The sequence below is a fragment of the Macaca fascicularis genome, chromosome 1 (genome assembly GCF_037993035.2).
Source record: "Macaca fascicularis isolate 582-1 chromosome 1, T2T-MFA8v1.1".
Taxonomy (NCBI): Eukaryota; Metazoa; Chordata; class Mammalia; order Primates; family Cercopithecidae; genus Macaca; species Macaca fascicularis.
This window is the reverse complement of record NC_088375.1, coordinates 218,792,397-218,812,787: the sequence shown is the minus strand read 5'-3', so window position 1 is coordinate 218,812,787 and position 20,391 is coordinate 218,792,397. Positions and strand designations below refer to the sequence as shown.

The window sequence follows — 20,391 nt, the reverse complement described above, 5'->3', positions numbered from 1 at the left end:
GTAGAGACAGGGTTTCGCCATGTTGGCCAAGCTGGTCTCGAACTCCTGACCTCAGGTGATCCACCCGCCTCAGTCTCCCAAAATGCTGGGATTACAGGTGAGAACCAATGCGCCTGGCTCTTCACCATTTTTTTTTCCCTTAATTCAGTCCTCCTGTTAGACCTCTGGGACTCTCTACAGTAAGAAGGCCAAGTCAGAAAACTGAGCAAGTTAAAAGGTAATGAAAGCAGTATGTTTAGTGCCTTAAACCTCATAATCTCAGTCAGTGGAAGGGTTAAATCCAAATTATCTGACCTCTGACACTGTGGAATAATGGAGCTGCAGGCTTTTAAAATTACCAAATAAATTAGAGAAAACAGATGTGATGAAATAAAATACCATCTAGCCATCAACAGGCTCACACCTGCAAAATATTTACTGTATCCCCAGAACTCTATTAAGAAGTGAAGTGCAATGAATCCATGGCTCACATTTCAGATCTGTTAAGAACTACAAATAACAGGCTGGGCACAGTGGCTCATGCCTGTAATCCCAGCACTTTGGGAGGCTGAGGCGAGTGGATCACCTGAGGTCAGGAGTCTGAGTCCAGTCTGGCCAACATGGTGAAACCCCTCTCTACTAAAAATACAAAAATTGCTCTGGCATGGTGGCATGCGCCTGTAATTCCCAGCTACCCAGGAGGCTGAGGCAGGAGAATCACTTGAACCTGGGAGGTGGAGGTCACAGTGAGCCGAGATGGCGCCACTGCACTCCAGCCTGGGCGATAGAGCAAGACTCTGTCTCAAAAAACAAAAACAAAAAACAAAAGAACTACAAATAACAAAGGATCAAGTTAGAAGGCATTAGACAAACAAGAGGACAATTACTGGAGCCACATTTTAATCTCCACTAAAGGAGCTCAAATCCAGACATCCTGGTCCTTTTAGACCTATCTTGACCTAGTAATCCTAAAAAATGGGGCAATTTTGAAATGAGCCAACTGCTACCAGGTTGGGTCAGTAAAAGAACATTCTTCTCCTCTTGATATTCCAGACCTCCAGAAAAAGAAATTAGCTTCTATGACTTCTTTATGTATTTATTTTTTGAGATGGAGTCTCACTTTGTCACCCAGGCTGGAGTGCAGTGGCATGATCTCAGCTCACTGCAAGCTCCGCCTCCTAGGTTCAAGTGATTTTCCTGCCTCAGCCTCCCAAGTAGCTGGGATTACAGGCGCCCGCCACCACGCCCAGCTAGTTTTTGTATTTTTAGTAGATACGGGCTTCCACTATGTTGGCCAGGCTGGTCTTGAACTCCTGACCTCAGATGTTCCGTCCAACATCTGGGAGGCCAGATGTTTGGCCTCCCAAAGTGCTGAGATTATAGGCGTGAGCCACTGTGCCCGGCCAATGTCCTATGACTTCTGAAACCTTAACTAGTGTTCATTATAACATTGCTTAATAAAACAAATCCATGATTTCATAACTAAAAGAGTCAAGGGTTTGTTACATCTTTCCAGTTCCTCATAGATAACTTCTTGGCAGCTGCTTCCTTAGTGTAGCAAAAGAACACAGTGGCTTTATTTTTCAAAGAGGTAGCAAACATTTTTCCTTTTTTTTTTTTTTTTTCCCTCAAGACAGAGTCTTGCTCTGTCGCCCCAGCTAGAGTGAAATGACACAATCTCGGCTCACTGCAACCTCCGCCTCCTAGGTTCAAGTGATTCTCCTGCCTCAGCCTCCCGAGTAGCTGGGATTACAGGCGTGTACCACCACGCCTGGCTAATTTTTTGTATTTTTAGTAGAGACGGGGTTTCCCCATGTTGGCCAGGCTGGTCTTGAACTCTTGACCTCATGATCTGCCCGCCTCGGCCTCCCAAAGTGCCGGGATTACAGGCAGAAGCCACCATGCCCAGCCCACACTTTTCTTCTATATTTGGACTGAAAACCCAGCCAACATGCTGGGCCCTGAGGTCCTTACCACAGGTATTTTACTCCCATACTAAAATAGGGCAATTGGCATTTTCCTGCTTCTCTTGAGCAAACAAAGGTTTCTGGAAGAAGAGGGCACAGCCCAAAGTCTGCAAAGCTAATGGCACTAAAATGGCAAGTTTCACACACTACTGTATTTTCAGTGACCAGCAGTCAATCATCAACAAAGTTGGGAGAGGAAGGGAGTCAATTTAGGCAGCTATATTTAGAACTCAGATATAATGGAATGAGAAAATAACTATCAATAACATGCTTAATTATTATTTTTTTTTTTTGAGATGGAGTCTCACTCTGTCGCCCAAACTGGAGTGCAGTGGCAGGATCTCGGCTCACTGCAACCTCCGCCTCCTGGATTCAAGCGATTTTCCTGCCTCAGCCTCCCAAGTAGCTGGGACTACAGGCGCACACTACCACACCCAGCTAATATTTATATTTTTGGTAGAGACAAGTTTCACCATGATGGCCAGGATGGTCTCAATCTCTTGACCTCGTGATCCACCCGCCTCGGCCTCCCAAAGTGCTGGGATTACAGGTGTGAGCCACCACGCCCGCCCCACCACTCTCAACTATTTTAAGCACCCTAGCCTACTGAACTTTACTTATTGCCTGTGTTTTATTTAAGACACCTATATATTGATCTGGGGGGGTGGGCAGGGAGGAAGACCCAACAAGTTCAAATGAACCTTTTAGGAAAAAGAATTTGAGCAACTCCCAGTACTCCAATAGTAATTTCCCTTTTCACAAGTTCTCCACCCAAACAGAACATTTTCCTTTCAGAACATCTAGACCATTAGAATGTGCTATACAGTTACAGCTCACAGTACAGTATGAATACGAGGCTCAGAAATAATACTGAGAATGTCTATTCCAACTGGTAAATCTCTTCAAGTTTTCTGAAATGGGCTTAGTTTACAAGATACATACTAATCATCCCTATTAAAATACAAGTCAAATGGTCACAACTTAATTACACACAGAGCAAGCAAACAGTTCTTCACAGTTCTGAATACTTCTCCGCTATTCTTTTTTTTTTTTTTTTTGAGACGGAGTCTCGCTCTGTAGCCCAGGCTGCAGTGCAGTGGCCGGATCTCAGCTCACTGCAAGCTCCGCCTCCCGGGTTTACGCCATTCTCCGGCCTCAGCCTCCCGAGTAGCTGGGACTACAGGCACCCACCACCTCGCCCGGCTAGTTTTTTTTTTTTGTATTTCTTAGTAGAGACGGGGTTTCACCATGTTAGCCAGGATGGTCTCGATCTCCTGACCTCGTGATCCACCCGTCTCGGCCTCCCAAAGTGCCGGGATTACAGGCTTGAGCCACCGCGCCCGGCCACTTCTCCGCTATTCTATAATCATCTCTAGTGCAAGATCTTCCAGTAGTTCCATCTTTTCCATGGTGTATGGAGCATTCGATAAATGCTCACTAAATGAATGATAAGCTTTAGTATTTTCAGACGTCAAATTCTCTTTTGTTTCTTCACCTGTCTCCAGGGAAAGATCCTGAGGCATTTATCCCATGCTTAAAAAGACTATGCTGCCATGTGTCTCACACCTACAAGCCAGAACATATTTGATAAGGTCTCTAATTACATAACTATGGAAGAAGCAAGGGTGGTTATCTAGTCTGGGCCTGCTGGCTCCTGCAGGAGCATGATGAGCATTGTGTATGGAACTACCTGACTGTATGTGATGCCTACGACACTGAAACATTTTTCAAAGCATGATGTTGGGGACTCAGGAGACCCCTACTGCAATCTGAAAAGGACATTCTACATTAATTAAAGCTTGCATGATTAGCTATGCACACATTCACCAAAAGGCTAGAATTGGTCTTTAATTTCTTTTTTTTTTTTTTTTTTGAGACAGAGTCTTGTTCTGTCGCCCAGGCTGGAGTACAGTGGCGTAATCTCGGCTCACTGCAACCTCCGCCTCCCAGGTTCAAGTGATTCTCCTGCCTCAGCCTCCCAAGTAGCTGGGATTACAGGCATGCACCACGACGCCCAGCTAATATTTTTATGTTTAGTGGAGATAGGGTTTCACCATGTTGGCTAGGCTGGTCTCCAACTCCTGGCCTGAAGTGATCCACCTGCCTCGGCCTCCCAAAGTGTTGGGATTACAGGGGTGAGCCACTGCACGTGGCCCTAGAATAGGCCTTTTTACTTCACCTGCCTTTTTTGTCCCAGACTTTTCCATAGGGAAGATGCTGTACTGTGCATACCTTTGTTGCACTTAAGTCCACAAAAATTATTAGGTATCAAAATGTACTGATATCAAATTTATTAGATATCAACTATGAACAAGGTGTTGTGAAATGGTACAAGAGGGCTTGGCACGAAGGCTCACACCTGCAATCCCAGCACTTTAGGAGGCTGAGACAGGCAGATTGCTTGAGCCCAGGAGTTTGAGACCAGCCTGGGCAACAGGGCGAAACCCCATCTCTACTACAAATACAAAAATTAGCTGGGCGTGGTGGCAGGCACCAGTAATCCCAGCTACTCGGGAGGCTGAGGCAAGAGAATTGCTTAAATCTGGGAGGCAGAGGTTGTAGTGAGCCGAGACCATGCCACTTCACTCCAGCCTGGGTGCCTGAGTGACAGAGTGAGACCCCATCTCAAAAATAAGAAAAAAGAAACAGTACAAAAATGTCTAAGACATGGAGCCTGTCTATCTTCTTCTTCTCCTTCTTTTTTTTTTTTTTTTTTTTTTTTTGAGACAGAGTGTTGCTCGGTCTCCCAGGCTGGAGTATAGTGGCCTGATCTCAGCTCACTACAACTTCCGCCTCCCGGGTTCAAGTGATTCTCCTGCCTCAGCCTCCCGAGTAGCTGGGACGACAGGCGTCTGCCACCACTCCCAGATAATTTTTGTATTTTTAGTAGAGACGGGGTTTCACCATATTGGCCAGGCTGGTCTCGAACTCCTGACCTTGTGATCTGCCTGCCTCGGCCTCCCAAAGTGCTGGAATTACAGGCGTGAGCCACCGCACCCGGCTATAGCCTATCTATCTTCAAGTAGACAACAATCTTGTTGGGGAGACATCATCATCATCCTACCTTTTTACAGCTTAAAATATATACATATATTTTAATTTTAAATAGAGATGTTGCCCAAATTGGTCTCAAAGAGCTGGGCTCAAGTAATTCTCCTGCCTTGACCTTAAAACATATTTTGACAAGTGTTTTCTTAAATGCATTTCTCAGCAATCTATGGCACAAACAGAATTTGTCATATCCATTTTTCAGGCAAAGAAACTGTGGGTCAGACAAGCCAAGAAACTTGCTTCCCACATCCAAAGGTCTTTCCTTTTTAGCATGCAGCCTCTCTCACACAGATAATAACAGCAAAAGACAGATGGTAATAAATAATGGAGGAAGGTATGAACAGTATATTAGGGAAGCAGAGAGGAAGAAAAGAGCTTAATATCTATGGTGAGGAATCTGAGAGAAGTTGGTTAAAAAATGTGGCTTTTGATTTTATCTTTGAGATGACTTTTAGAGAACAGGACACTTTCAGTCAATTAAGAAGGGCAGGCCGGATGTGGTAGCTCACGCCTGTAATCTAGGCACTTAGCAAGACTGAGGTAGTGTATTAGTCCATTTTCACACTGCTATAAAGAACTATCCAAGACTGGGTAATTTAAAAAGGAAAGAGGTTTAACTGACTCACAGTTCCACACAGCTGGGGAGGCCTCACGAAACTTACATTTATGGGAAGAAGGCAAAGGAGAATCAAGCACCTTCTTACAAGGCAGCAGGAGAAAGAGCACAGGGGAAACTGCCACTTTTTTTTTTTTCTAAACAGAGTCTCGCTCTGTTGCCCAGGCTGTAGTGCAGTGGTGCAATCTCAGCTCACTGCAACCTCCGCCACTGGGGTTCAGGCAACTCTCCTGCCTCAGCCTCCCAAGTAGCTGGGACTACAGGCACCTGCCACCACACCCAGCTAATTTTTGTATTTTTAGTAGAGACAGGGTTTCATCATGTTGGCCAAGCTGGTTTCAAACTCCTGACCTCAAGTGATCCGCCCTCCTCAGCCTCCCAAAGTGCTGGGATTACAGGCGTGAGCCACAGCACCCAGCTGAAACTGCCACTTTTAAACCATCGGATCTCATGAGAATTCCTTCACCATCACAAGAACAGCATGGAGGAAACCACCCCCATGATCCAGTTGCCTCCCACCAGGTCACCCCCTTGATATATGGGGATGGATTACCATTGGAGGAGATGATATTTGGATGGGAACACAGAGCCAAACCATATCAGTCAGGCAGATTGCTTGAGCTTAGGGGTTCGAGACCAGCCTGGACAACATGGCAAAACACCATTAAAATTTTCAAAAACTAATAGAAAAAAGAAAAAAAGGGAAGGGCTAATAGGGAAGGTTAAGACGTAACAAGGAGGTTCATGTGGCTGAAGTCTGGCTACCTAAGGATGCGGCAGTGAGTCAGGCTGAAAAGGTAAGCCAGGTCCTTGAAAGGCAGGCAGAATGAAAACTACATGCAGCACACTAATGCTGAAGCTTGCTGGTGGAAGAATGGAAGGCTGGCTGCACACTTCAGACTTGCAGTATTTCCCAACAGGAGCTCTTGTCATTTGGGGCAGGATAATTTTTTATTTATAGGACTGTCCTAGGTACTACAGGATGCTATGCATCTCTGCCCCTTGCCTACTTCATGCTTATACTGCATTTCAGTCAGTCAAGACAGTAAGCAACGACTTTACAGATTTCTTACAGATTTCCAAATGTCATAGGAGGAGATACTGTCCCCAGTTTTAGAGGTAGTTATTAATGGTCTTTATTCCAGGTTCACATGAAGAGAGAAGAAAAGCAAGAAGATCTTCTTTTTTTTGAGACAGAGTTTCGCTTTTGCTGCCTAGGCTGGAGTACCATGGCACGATCTTGGTTCACTGCAACCTCCGCCTCCTGGGTTCAAGGGATTCTCCTGCCTCAGCCTCCTGAGTAGCTGGGATTACAGGTGCCTGCCACCACATCTGGCTAATTTTTTATCTTTTTAGGAGAGACGGGGTTGCACCATGTTGGCCATGCTGTTCTCGAACTCCTGACCTCAGGTGATCTGCCTGCCTCGGCCTCCCAAAGTGCTGAAATTAGAGGTGTGAGCCACAACGCCTGGCCAAATTTGTTTTTTTTTTTTTGTCCCTGAGACAGAGTTTCGCTAGTGTTGCCCAGGCTGGAGTGCAATGGTGCAATCTCGGCTCACTGCAACCTCCGCCTCCCAAGTTCAAGCAATTCTCCTGTCTCAGCCTCCCAAGTAGCTGGGATCACAGGCACGTGGCACTACGGCCGGCTAATTTTTTTTTTGTATTTTTAGTGGACAGGGTTTCGCCATGTTGGCCAGGCTGGTCTCAAACTCCTGACCTCAGGTGATCTGCCCACCTCAGCCTCCCAAAGTGCTGGGATTACGGGCATGAGCCACCAAACCCAGCCCAAATTTGTATTTTACAATCGATACTTGTCACATTCAAAATTTTTGTATGAGTCCATTTAAATTTTGTATTTGCTGAACATATACTATGTTAAAATAGTCATGATATGATCTAGTACTAAAATCTGACTACTCTCTAAGCAAGATCTTAGAAATACCCTCATGTACAGCTTTCCTTTGTTTTCCTCTTAGATAATGTGAGATGTTTAAAATTCTAACCATAACACCTTGACCACTTTGGAGTACAGAAAAATCCAATGAAAAAGCAGAGGGCTGGGTGCAGTGGCTCATGCCTGTAATCCCAGCACTTTGGGAGGCCAAGGTGGGTGGATCACGTGAGGTCAGGAGTTCGAGACCAGCCTGGCGAACATGGTGAAACCCCATCTCTACTAAAAATACAAAAATCAGCTGGGTGTGGTGGCACACACCTGTAGTCTCAACTACTCGGGAGGCTGAGGCAGGAGAATTGCTTGAACTCGAGAGGTGGAGGTTGTGGTGAGACAAGATTGTACCACTGCACTCCACCCTGGGCAACAGACTCCATCTCAAAAAAAAAAAAAAAAAGCAGAATATAAAATTATTAACAAACTGCCTACAATATATTTAGGCTCACACTTTTCCCTAATTCGGGTTATAAAATTAATATAAACTCTCATTTTACATTCTCTTCATTAAAAAGTCAGATAATGGCCAGGCACAGTGGCTCACACTTGTAATCCCAACATTTTGGGAGGCCAAGGTGGGAGGATCGCTTGAGCCCAGGAGTTCAAGACAAGCCTGGGTAATACGGTGAGATACCATCTCTACAAATAATTTTTTAAAAATTAGCTAGGCGTGGTGGCATGCACCTGTGGGCCCAGCTACTCAAAAGGCTGAGGCAGAAGGACTACCTGAGCCCAGGAGGTCGAGGCTGCAGTGACACATGATCACGCCACCATATCACAGTCTGGGTGACAGAGTGAGACTCCATTTCAAAATAAATAAATAATTAAAAGTCAGATAAAATGCATGCTGTGGCCAAGTGCAGTGGCTGACGTATGTAATCCCAGCCCTGTGGGAGGCCAAGGCAGGCATATTGCTTGAGCTCAGTTCAAGACTAGCCTGGGCAACATGGTGAAACCCCATCTCTACAAAAAATACAAAAGTTAACCAGGCGTGCCCCAGCACTATCTACTATCAGTAGTCCTGATACTCAGGAGGCTGAGGTGGGAGGATCACCTGAGCCTGGGGAGGTGGAGGCTGCAGTGAGCTGTGATTATGCCACTGCACTCCAGCTTCGGCGATAGAGTGAGACCTTGTCTCAAAAACAAAGCAAACAAAAAAACATGCCTCCAAAGAAGTTTCTGGAAATATGACCACAGGCAGGGTAGAATCTGCTTTCACAGTAAATACTTACTGTGCGAGAAGCGCTGAGTGATTGGGGTTCCAGGATAAGGATAGGTACGGCTCTCCCACTGAATGTTTCCTTCCTGGACAGCCTTCATGAAACCATGATAACATTGATGGGCTACACCTAAGACAGAAAGAGCAAATCCTTCAGTCCAGACACTTAACTTATCCATCAAATTATTAAAACTGTGTCTATTACCTGTTTTTATCATTTTTATAAAACAAGTTTCTTTTTTTTTTTTTTGAGACGGAATCTCACTCTGTCGCCCAGGCTGGAGTGCAGCGGCGCGATCTTGGCTCACTGCAACCTCTGCCTCCCGGGTTCAAGCGATTCTCCTCCCAAGTGGCTGGGATTACACGCACCTGCCACCACACCCGGATAATTTTCTTTTAGTAGAGACGGGGCTTCACCATCTTGGTCAGGCTGGTCTTGAACTCCTGACCTTGTGATCTACCCACCTCAGCCTTCCAAAGTGCTGGGATTACAGGCATGAGCCACCACGCCTGGCCTATAGGACAAATCTCTTTGAGGAATTCCAAATTTATCTGATTTTCATTCAAAGGAAAGAAATTTTTTAAAACTGAAAGGCAATCCTTTCGGTTTATCAAAGTCCAGGGAGGTTAAGTGACATTAAAAATTACAAAATTAGCTCACACTGTAACTCTAGTCCCTTTTATGTTATGTTATCTCATAAAGCAACATATTAAGATAATTGATCTTATTTACTCCAAAGCAAAGGTGTTGGGGGATAATTTAGCCTTATGAAAGAGTATGATAAAACAATGTCTGGAACATAACAGGTGTTCAATAAGTATCTATAGTTGGAAACTGTAATAAAGCATTCTCTGTCTTAAATATAGAGATAATAATTAGCTTACAATTGATTATGTTTTGTTTATTTTTTTTCTTCAGACAGGGTCTTGCTCTGTTACCCAGGCTGGAGTGGCATGACTTTGGCTCACTGCAACCTCTGCCTCCCAGGCTCAAGCAATACTCCTACCTCCGCCTCCTGGGTAGCAGGGACTACAGGCGAGCACCACCATGTCTGGCTAAAATGGATTATGAAATACATAACTCAGGAAAGTTTTTTTTTTTTTGAGACAGAGTCTCGCTCTGTCGCCTAGGCTGGAGTATAGTGGCTCACCGCAACCTCTGCCTCCCGGGTTCAAGTGATTCTCCTGCCTCAGCCTCCTGAGTAGCTGGGATTACAGACATGCATCACCACGCCCAGCTAATTTTGTTATTTTTAGTAGAGACAGGGTTTCACCATGGTGGCCAGGCTGGTCTCAAACTCCCCAGCTCAGGTGATCCACCCACCTCGGCCTCCCAAAGTGTTGGGTTTACAGGCGTGAGCTACTGCATCCAACCAGGAAAAGATTTTAAAAGATGAGAGGCCAGGCACAGTGGCTCACACCTGTAATCCCAGTGCTTTAGGAAGCCAAGGCAGAAGGATAGCTTGAAGCCAGGAGTTTGAGACCAGCCTGGGCAACGCAGTAAGACCCTGTTTCTCTACAAAAAACTTTAAAATTAGTCAGGCATGGTGGTCTGCACCTGTAGTCCTACTTGGGAGGCAGAGGAGGGAGGACCACTTGTGCCCAGGAGTTCAAGGCAGCAGCGATCATGCCTATGATCATGCCATGCCACTGCACTCCAGCCTGGGCAAGACAGTGAGACCCTGTCTCTTAAAAAGCTAACAAAAAAAAGACAGACATATAACAATGGAGAGGAAAGAAACCTGTCTTATTTCTAGAGCTAATAAGCAAGGTTGCAGGATACAAGGTTAGCATACAACAATGAACAAGTAGAATTTGAAATTAAAACACATAATACCATATACATTCACACCAAAAAACGAAATACTTAAATATAAATATAACAAAATTCATACAAAATCTATATGAAGAAACCCATAAAACTATGATGAAAGAAATCAAAGAACTAAATAAAGAGATAGTCCATGTTCATGGATAGGATAAGAAGACTCAATATTGTCAAGATGTCAGTTCTTCCCAACTTGATCTATAGATTCAATGCAATCCTAGTCAAAACCCCAGCAAATTATTTTGTGAATATCGACAAACTGATTCTAAAGTTTATGTGGAGAAGCACAAGATCCAGAATAGCCAAGAAAACATGGAAGGAGAGGAACAAAGTCAGAAGACTGATACCATCTGACTTCAATACTTACTATAAAAGCTATAGTAATCAAGACAGTGTGTTATTTGCAAATAATAGACAAATAGATCAATGGAACAGAACAGAGAGCCAAGAAATAGACCCAAACAAATACAGTCCACTGATTTTTTTTAATAGAGGTGGGGTCTCACTATATTGTCTAGGCTGGTCTCAAACTCCTGAGCTCAAGCGATCCTCCCATCTCAGCCTCTCAAAGTGTTGGAATTACAGGCGTTAGCCACTGTGTCCAACCTTCACTGATCTTTGACGAAGAAGCAAAAGTAATATAATGCAGAAAAGACAGCGTTTTGCCAGGCTCAGTGGTGTACGCCTGTGGTCCTAGCTACATGAGCAGCTAAGGCAGGAGGATCGCTTGAGCCCAGGAGTACAAGGTTGTAGTGCACAATGATCCCACCTGTGAACAGCCATTGAATTTCAGCCTGGGAAACACAGTGAGACCCTATCTCTCTCTCTCTCTTTTTTTTTGAGCCTGGGTATCACTCTGTCACCTAGCATGGAGTACAGTGGCACGGTCTCCGTTCACTGCAACCTCTGCCTCCTGAGCAATCTCAGCCTCTGAGTAGCCGGGAGTACAGGCACACACCACCACACCCAGCTAATTTCTGGTTTTTTTTTTTTTTCTTTTTGTAGAGATGGGGGTTGGCCATGTTCTCAGGCTGAGAGACCCCATCTCTGTGTGTTTTTTCTTTTTTTTTCTTTTTTTTTTTTTTTTTTGAGAAGGAGTCTCACTCTCTTGCCCAGGCTGGAATGCAGTGGCACAATGTCAGCTCACTGTAACTTCCACCTCCCATGTTCAAATGATTCCCCTGCCTCAGGTTCCCAAGTAGCTGAGATTACAGGCGTGTGCTACCACACTCAACTAATTTTGCATTTTTAGTAGAGACTGAGTTTCACCATGTTGGCCAGGTTGGTCTCAAACTCTTGATCTCAAGTGATCTGCCCACCTCGGCCTCCCAAAATGCTGGGATTACAGGCGTGAGCCACCATGTCTGGCCAGGAGACCCCATTTTTGTTTTGTTTTTTTTTTGAGATGGAGTCTCTGGGAGGCTGAGGCCGGAGAATGGCGTGAACCCGGGAGGCGGAGCTTGCAGTGAGCTGAGATCCGGCCACTGCACTCCAGCCTGGGCGACACAGTGAGACTCCGTCTCAAAAAAAAAAAAAAAAAAAAAAAAAAAAAAAAGAGATGGAGTCTCACTCTGTCACCTAGGCTGGAGTGCTGTGGCGCTATCTCAGCTTACTGCAACCTCCAACTCCTGGGTTCAAGTGGTTCTTCTGCCTCAGCCTTCCGAGTAGCTGGGATTACAGGCACACACCACCAGGCCCAGCTAATTTTTTTTTTTGTATTTTTAATAGAGATGGGGTTTCACCATGTTGGCCAGGATGCTCTCAATCTCTTGACCTTGTGATCCATCCACCTCGGCCTCCCAAAGTGCTGGGATTACAGGTGTGAGCCACCGCGTCTGGCCAACTCCATCTCTTAAAGAAAAAAAAAAAAAGCCTTTTCCAAAAGTGACACAAATTAAAATCTACATGCAAGAAAATGAATATAGACATCTTTCATGAAAATGAACTAAAAATGAATCACGGTCCTAAATGTAAAACATAAAACTCCTTGAAGATAACAGGAGACAAACTAGATGACCTTGAGTTTGGGGATGACTTTTTAGACACAACACCAAAGACATGATCCATGAAAGAAAGAATGACCAGGCGTGGTAGCTCACGCCTGTAATTCTAACACTTTGGGAGGCCGAGGTGGGAGGATAACTCGAGCCCAGGAGCTCAAGACCAGCCTGGGCAACACAGGGAGACCCTGTCTCGACAAAATATTTTTTAAAACATTAGCCAGGTATGGCCGGGTCAGTGGCTCACACCCGTAATCCCAGCACTTTGGGAAGCTGACCGAGGTGGGTGATCACTTAAAGTCAGGAGTTTGAGACCAGCCTGGTCAACAGGGTAAAACTCTGTCTCTACTAAAAACAAAAATTAGCCAGGTGTAGTAGCATGCACCTGTAATCCCAGCTACTCGGGAGGTGGAGGCAGGAGAATTGCTTGAACCCAGGAGGTGGAGGTTGCAATAAGCCAAGATTGCACTACTGCACTCCAGCCTGGGCGATGAAGTGAGACTCCATCTGAAAAAAAAGAAAAAAAAAATTAGCCGGGTGTGGTGGCATGTGCTTGTAGTGCCAGCTACTTGGGAAGCTAAAGTTGGAGGATCGCTTGAGCCTGGGAGGTCGAGGCTGCAGTGAGCCCTGATCACACCACTAGATTCCAGCGTAGGTGACAAAGCAAGATCTTATCCCCTACTCAAAACAATTGATAAGCCAGAATTCATTAAAACTAAAAGTTTCTGCTCTGTGAAAACTACTGTCAAGGGAATGAGAAGATAAGCCACAGACTGAGAGAAAATATTTGCAAAAGACATATCTGATAAAAGACAGTTATATAGAATATCCAAAGAACTCTTAAAACTCAACAATATTAGGGCCGAGCGTGGTGGCTAATGTCTGTAATCCTAGCACTTTGGGAGGATGAGGCAGGTGAATCACTTGACGTCAGGAGTTTGAGATCAGCCTGGCCAACATAGTGAAACCCTGTCTCTGCTAAAAATACAAAAATTACCCAGAAATCATTTGAACCCAGAAGGCGGAGGTTGCAGTGAGCCAATATTGTGCCACTGCACTCCAGTCTAGGCAACAGAGCAGGACTCTGTCTCAAAACAAACATACATACATACAAACAAAAAAACTCAACAACATTAATAAACAAACAACCCAATTAAAAAACGGGTCAAGGCCGGGTGTGGTGGCTCACACCTGTAATCCTAGCACTTTGGGAGGCCAAGGTGGGTGAATCACGAAGTCAGGAGATCCAGACTATCCTGGCTAACAAGGTGAAACTCCGTCTCTACTAAAAATACAAAAAATTAGCCAGGCGTGGTGGCAGACGCCTGTAGTCCCAGCTACTTGGAAGGTTGAGGCAAGAGAATGGCGTGAACCCAGGAGGTAGAGCTTGCAGTGAGCCGAGATCGTGCCCCTGCACTCCAGCCTGGGCAACACAGTGAGACTCTGTCTCAAAAAAACAAACAAAATAAAGGGTCAAAGGCCTGGCATGGTGGCTCATAATTCCAGGACTTTAGCAGGCCCAGGTGGGAAGATCGCTTGATCCCAAGAGTTCAGGACCAGCCTGGCAACACAGTGAGACCTCATCTCTACAAAAATAAATAAATAAATAAATAAATACAAAAATTAGCTGGGTGTGGTGGTACACACCTGTAGTCCCAGCTACTTGAGAGGCTGAGGCGAGAGGACTGCTTGAGCCCAGGAAATTGAGGCCGCAATGAGCTATGATCATGCCACTGTGCTCTAACCTGGGTGACAGAGCAAGACCTTGTCTCAAAAAAAAAAAAAAAAAAAAAAACCACACGCACAATAAAAATCAGTCAAAGACCTGAAACAGACACTTCACCGAAGAAGATACGTGGATAACACATAAGCACATGAAAATATGCTCCATATCATTTGTCATCAGGGAAACGCTAATTATAATGAAATACCACTACACATCTATGAGAATGATGAAAATCCCAACTACTACTACAAATGCTGGTGAGATTGTGGAGCAAAAGGAACTCTCATTCACTGCTAGTGGGAGTACAAAATGGTTCAGCCACTTAAAACAGTTCGGCAGTTCCTTACAAAACTAACCATGCTCTTACCATATGATCCAGCAATTGTGCACCTTGGTATTTACCCAAAGAAGCTGAAAACTTATGTCCACAGAAAAACCTGCACATGGATGTACACCAGCTTTATTCATAATTGTCAAACCTTGGAAGCAACCAAGATGCCCTTTCAGTAACTGAATGGGTAAACAAACTGTGGTGCATCTAGACAATGAAATATTACTCAGCACTAACAAAAAAAGAAATCATGAAAAGAAATGGAGGAAGCCGGGAACGGCGGCTCACGCCTATAATCCCAGCACTTTTGGAAGCTGAGGCAGGAAATCACTGGAGCTCAGGAGTTTGAGACTAGCCTGGGGAACAGCAAGATCCTATCTCTATAAAATTTTTTTTTTAATTACACAGGCATGGTGGTGCACACCTGTGGTCCCAGCTATTCCAGTGGCTGAGATGGGAGGATCACTTGAGCCCAGGAGGTGGAGGTTGCAGTTAGCCAAAATCACGCCAATGCACTCCAGCCTGGGCAACAAAGCAAGACCCTGTCTCCAAAAAAAAAAAAGAGGAAACTTAAATGCAAATATTACTAAGTGAAAGAAACCAATCAGAAAAGGCTATATACTATATGATTCCAACTATATGACCATCTAGAAAAGGCAAAACTATGGAGACAGTAAAAAAATCAGTGATTGCCAGAGGTTGGTGGAAGGAAAGGATAAAGAGGGAGAGTATACAGGATTTTTAGGGCAGTGAAGCTATTATGATATTATAACAGTGGATATGTGTCATTATACATTCATCCAAACCCATAGAATACATAACACCAAGCATGAACATTAATGTAAACTATGGACTTTGGGATAATAACAATGTTTCAGTATAGGTTCATCAATTGTAACACATGTACCACTCTGGTGAGGGATGCTGATAATGGGAGAGGCTACACATGTGTCAGGATAGGGGGTAAATGAGAAATTGGTTTTGTTTCTTTTTTTTTTTTTGAGATGGAATCTCACTCCGTCATCCAGACTCGAGTGCAGTGGCTCGATCTTGGCACACTGCAACCTCTGCCTCCCAGGTTCGAACAATTCTGCTGTCTCAGCCTCCCAAGTAGCTGGGACTACAAGCACCCACCACCATGCCCAGCTAATTTTTGTATTTTTAGTAGAGATGAGGTTTCACCATGTTGGCAGGCTGGTCTTGAACTCCTGATCTCAAGTGATCCGCCCACATTGGCCTCCCAGAGTGCTGGGAATACAGGCATGAACCACTGTGCCCGCTCAGAGGAATCTGTTTCTCCTGCTGAATTTTGCTGTGAACCTAAAAGTGCTCTTAAAAAAAAAAAAAGTCTATTAAAATTAAAAACAAAGAAACAAAACTATCTCATCAGAGACTTCTGCCAGAAAGATCGATTTAAGACTGTGAGTACTAGGGTAGGGTTCTTTTCTTAAAAAAATAAAAAAAGAAAGAAAAGGAAAGAAAAAAGAAAAGAAAAGGATAGGATAGGATAAGATAGGGAGAAGAAGAGAGAAGAGAAAAGAAAAAAGAAAAGAAAACCAAAATAAGACTGCCAAAGAAAACCTAGGATAAATTCATATATTTGATTAAATCACAGTCCCTTACCTGTGGTTTTCCTCCCTTTATTTGAGAAGTGAAAGCATGTATTTCCACAGTGCAGGGAGCCAATCTCTCCTGAAGAGCTCGTCAACTCAGAATATAGAAGCAGGCTGTGTGTGCCAGTATTAGCAGTTATAATCAAATAAGCACAGGGCCCATAGAGCAGTTTCAATAGCTGGCTGTTAGCCCTCTAGGTGGACTTTGGGAGTTGACAAGGACTTCCCTCCCCATGAGAACCACCTTGATGCAAGGAAAATATTTTAAAACTGATTGATTCTGATCTAAAGATTGTTCTCTGTTATATCTCTGGCTGTCTTGTTCCCCCAGGAAAGAACACATCGAGACAACCCTCGCTTGATCAAAAATTACTCAACTTGACTGATCATCTTCAAACAAAAAGCAGGCCCTTTCCCCTTAAGATGCAATGAAGCCACTAACTACTTTCTGCTAATTAAAAATACAGCATGTCTAGCAACCTAAACATTTAGCAAAAAGTTGAAATCTTGATTAGGAAAAGGATGAAAAAAGGACCAGAGTCTTGCTCGGTCGCCCAGGCTGGAGTCCAGTGGGTGATCTCGGCTCACTGCAACCTCCACCTCCTGGGTTCAAGCAATTCTCCTGCCTCAGCCTCCCCAGTAGCTGGGATTATAGGCACCCACCACCACGTCCAGCTAATTTTTGTATTTTCAGTAGAGACAAGGTTTCACCTTGTTGGCCTGGCTGGTCTCGAACTCCTGACCTCAGGTGATCCGCCTGACTCAGCCTCACAAAGTGCTGGGATTACAGGAGTGAGCCACTGCGCCCGGCCAAGAAACATATTTTAAAAAGTAAAAGATGTACATAGGGTCTTTGCTGTTTAGAGATAAAATCAAATGACAAATGCTTTCAAGAAAGCACAGTTGCTAAAAGTAGCTACTCAGAGACAATATGCAGCCTTAATCAGAGCATGGACTCTAAAGCCAGATTGCCTGAATGTGAATCTTTAATCCTGTATTTACTACCCATGTAAATAAGTTAACTGTGCCTCACTCAGTTCTGTCATCTATAAAATGCAGTATGTTCTAGTCATAGTTTGCTATGTGAATGTAAAGCAGTTACAATAGTGCTTGACACATGACAAAAGCTATGCTCACATTGGCTATTACTATTATCCCATATCCATTTCTATTTTGCCCATTCAAGAACAATACTATTAATTCACTTGGGAGGCTGAGGCGGATGGATCAGGAGATCGAGACCATCCTGGCTATCACAGTGAAACCCCATCTCTACTAAAAATACAAAAAATTAGCCGGGCGTGGTAATGGGCGCCTGAAGACCCAGCTACTCCAGAGGCTGAGGCAGGAGAATGGCATGAACCCGGGAGGGGGAGCTTGCTGTGAGCCAAGATTACACCACTGCATTCCAGCCTGGGCGACAGAGCGAGACTCTGTCTCAAAAAAAAAAAAAAAAAAAAAAAAAAAAAAAAAAGAACAATACGATTAACCAGATCAACTCTAAGAATATGAAGCTTTTAAAAAGAATCCTCATTTTAAAAAATGCAAATGGGATTAGATACTTTAGTATTCAAGCTGTTCATTGAACTAACCAGGGTAAGAAAAAAAAGAAAATGTAGTATCGTCTAATACCAGATTTTATAACCATAATACATTTAAGGGAGGAAAAAAACTAAATCTGGAGTCTAAAAATAAATCAATGAAATTTGAAATCAATAAATAAACCTTTCTCCTATCCACAGTACCTTTGATAAGTCGATACCACTGTTTGCAGACAAGGGCCGCAGTTTTGTGTTCCTGATATGGTGACAGAAAGGACAGGATATACTCCAAAACCTCTTCTGGCAGCTCCGACATGGACCTATTATGTCTAGTCTCGTCAGCCTCCAATACTGGGTGGGGCTCCTCATCTTGCTCCATTGTCCCTTCCAGCACAGTTTCTTCCTGGTCCACAGCCATGAAACTGTCATCTTCACTGTCTGAGGAGCTGGCCATGACATCCCACTCAACAGCTGTAATAGGTAAAATACAAATATCAGTATTGCACTGAAAGCAGCTCAAAAACAATTCAGGCATGCACATCTAAGCTCTTCATAATTTCGTTTCCACTCTCAGTATGAAATCTGCTCTTCAGCACTTTCCAACACCAGTTGTGAGCCACCTTAATTCGACAGGTATAGCTCAAATACCAAGCCCATCCCCAAAGGCTTCTGATTACATTTTTTCTCTTCACTGAAAACCAGAGTGGCAGCCAAGTTCTGGTATAACCATAAACCAGAAAACTTGTTCTCCAACAATTCCTCTAACTCAAGGATCTGACTGACTGACAGCAAAGAGAAGAGCAACTAGCCTCCTTGACCAGTAACAATGATCTAAGACCTCAAACTTTGAAGAAAAAACTAACTCTGGGTCCTGCAAAGAGTAACAACATTCTGAGAATATAGGTTAAGAAATAACGGGTTTTCAGCCAGGCACGGTGGCTCACACCTGTAATCCCAGCACTTTGGGAGGCCAAGGCAGGCAGATCGCCTGAAATCAGAAGTTTGAGACCTGCCCGACCAACATGGAGAAACCCCGTCTCTACTAAAAATTCAAAATTAGCCAGGCCTAGTGGCACATGCCTGTAATCCCAGTTACTCGGGAGGCTGAGGCAGGAGAATCACTTGAACTTGGGAGGCAGAGTTGCAGTGAGTTGAGATCGTGCCACTGCACTCCAGCCTGGGCAACAAGAGCGAATCTCCAACTCAAAAAAAAAAAAAGAAAGAAAGAAAGGAAAGAACAGTTTTTCTAAGCTTTTATGCAGGATGAGTTACTTAACCTTTTTCTTGTTTGCCCCGAGAATACTCGCCAGCAGTGCCTGCAACTGCGGCATTGACCCCGAGTTAACTTTGCCAGAAACAAAAGACATCATTCTATTTATAGAATTCTGTTTTTAGTAGTGGTTATTTCCATTTACAAAATATAGTAATTCTTGGTTGGGTGCACTGGCTCATGCCTGTAATCCCAGCACTTTGGGATTCCAAGGCGGGCAGATCACCTTAGGTCAGGAGTTCGAGACCAACGTGGGCAACATGGTGAAACCCCGTCTCTACTAAAAATACAAAAATTAGCCAGGTGTAGTGAAGCGTGCCTGTAATCCCAGCTACTCAGGAGACTGAGGCAGGAGAATCGCTTGAACCTGGGAGACAGAGGTTGCAGTGAGCCGAGATCATGCCATTGCACTCCAGCCTGGGCCACAGAGCAAGACTCTGTCTCAAAAACAAACAAACAAACAAAAAGAAAGAAGATAGTAAATGTTCCAAGAATAGGCTTCACTTGCTAAAATACCAAATACAAGGCAATATTTACAATAGAAAATATCATAAGAGATCCAGGCAGTAAAAAACTAGAACATGAATGTCTATCAACAACAGAACAGATAAATTGTGGTACATTTGCCATGAAATATTATAGAGCAAAGAACCACAGGTTACATACATATAAATAAATATCTCAAACATAATGTTAAGCAAAAGAAGATAGAAGGCCAGATGCAGTGGCTTACACCTGTAATCCCAACACTTTGGGAGGCCGAGGCGGGCGGATTACCTGAGGTCAGGAGTTCAAGACCAGCCTGGCCAACATGGTGAAACCCCGTCTCTACTAAAAAATATAAAAATTAGGCCGGGCGCAGTGGCTCACACCTGTAATCCCAGCACTTTGGGGACCGAGGTAGGCGGATCATCTGAGGTCAGGAGTTTATAAGACCAGCCTGGTCAACATTGGTGAAACTCCATCTCTACTAAAAATGCAAAAACTAGCCGGGCGTGGTGGCGTATGCCTGTAGTCCCAGCTTCTAGGGAGGTTAAGGCATGAGAATCACTTGAACCTGGAAGGCGGTGGTTGCAATGACTGCACTCCAGCCTGGGCAATAGAGTGAGATTGTCTCAACAAACAAACAAAAAACCAAAACTTAGCCAGGCTTGGTGGCGCACGTGCCTGTAATCCCAGTTACTTGGGAGGATGAGGCAGGAGAATCACTGGAACCTGGGAGGCAGAGGTTGCAGTTAGCCAAGACTGGGCAACTGCACTCCAGCCTAGACAATACAGCGAGACTCCATCTCAAAAACAAAA

The 20,391-nt window shown here is 44.2% G+C and overlaps 1 protein-coding gene across 2 annotated transcripts in view; it reads right to left on the bottom strand.

Annotated features, from left to right (window-relative positions):
• FBXO42 (F-box protein 42) overlaps window positions 1-20,391 on the bottom strand; it is a 98,346-nt gene that overhangs the window by 48,993 nt on the left and 28,962 nt on the right. For both annotated transcript variants that reach the window (XM_005544669.5, XM_005544670.5), the window contains exons 2-3: window positions 18,024-18,290; window positions 8,794-8,910 (exon numbers count right to left, since the gene is read on the bottom strand). In XM_005544669.5, the coding sequence (XP_005544726.2) occupies window positions 8,794-8,910; window positions 18,024-18,273 (367 nt within the window). In that variant the 5' untranslated portion in view covers window positions 18,274-18,290. The remainder of the gene's footprint in view (window positions 1-8,793; window positions 8,911-18,023; window positions 18,291-20,391) is intronic.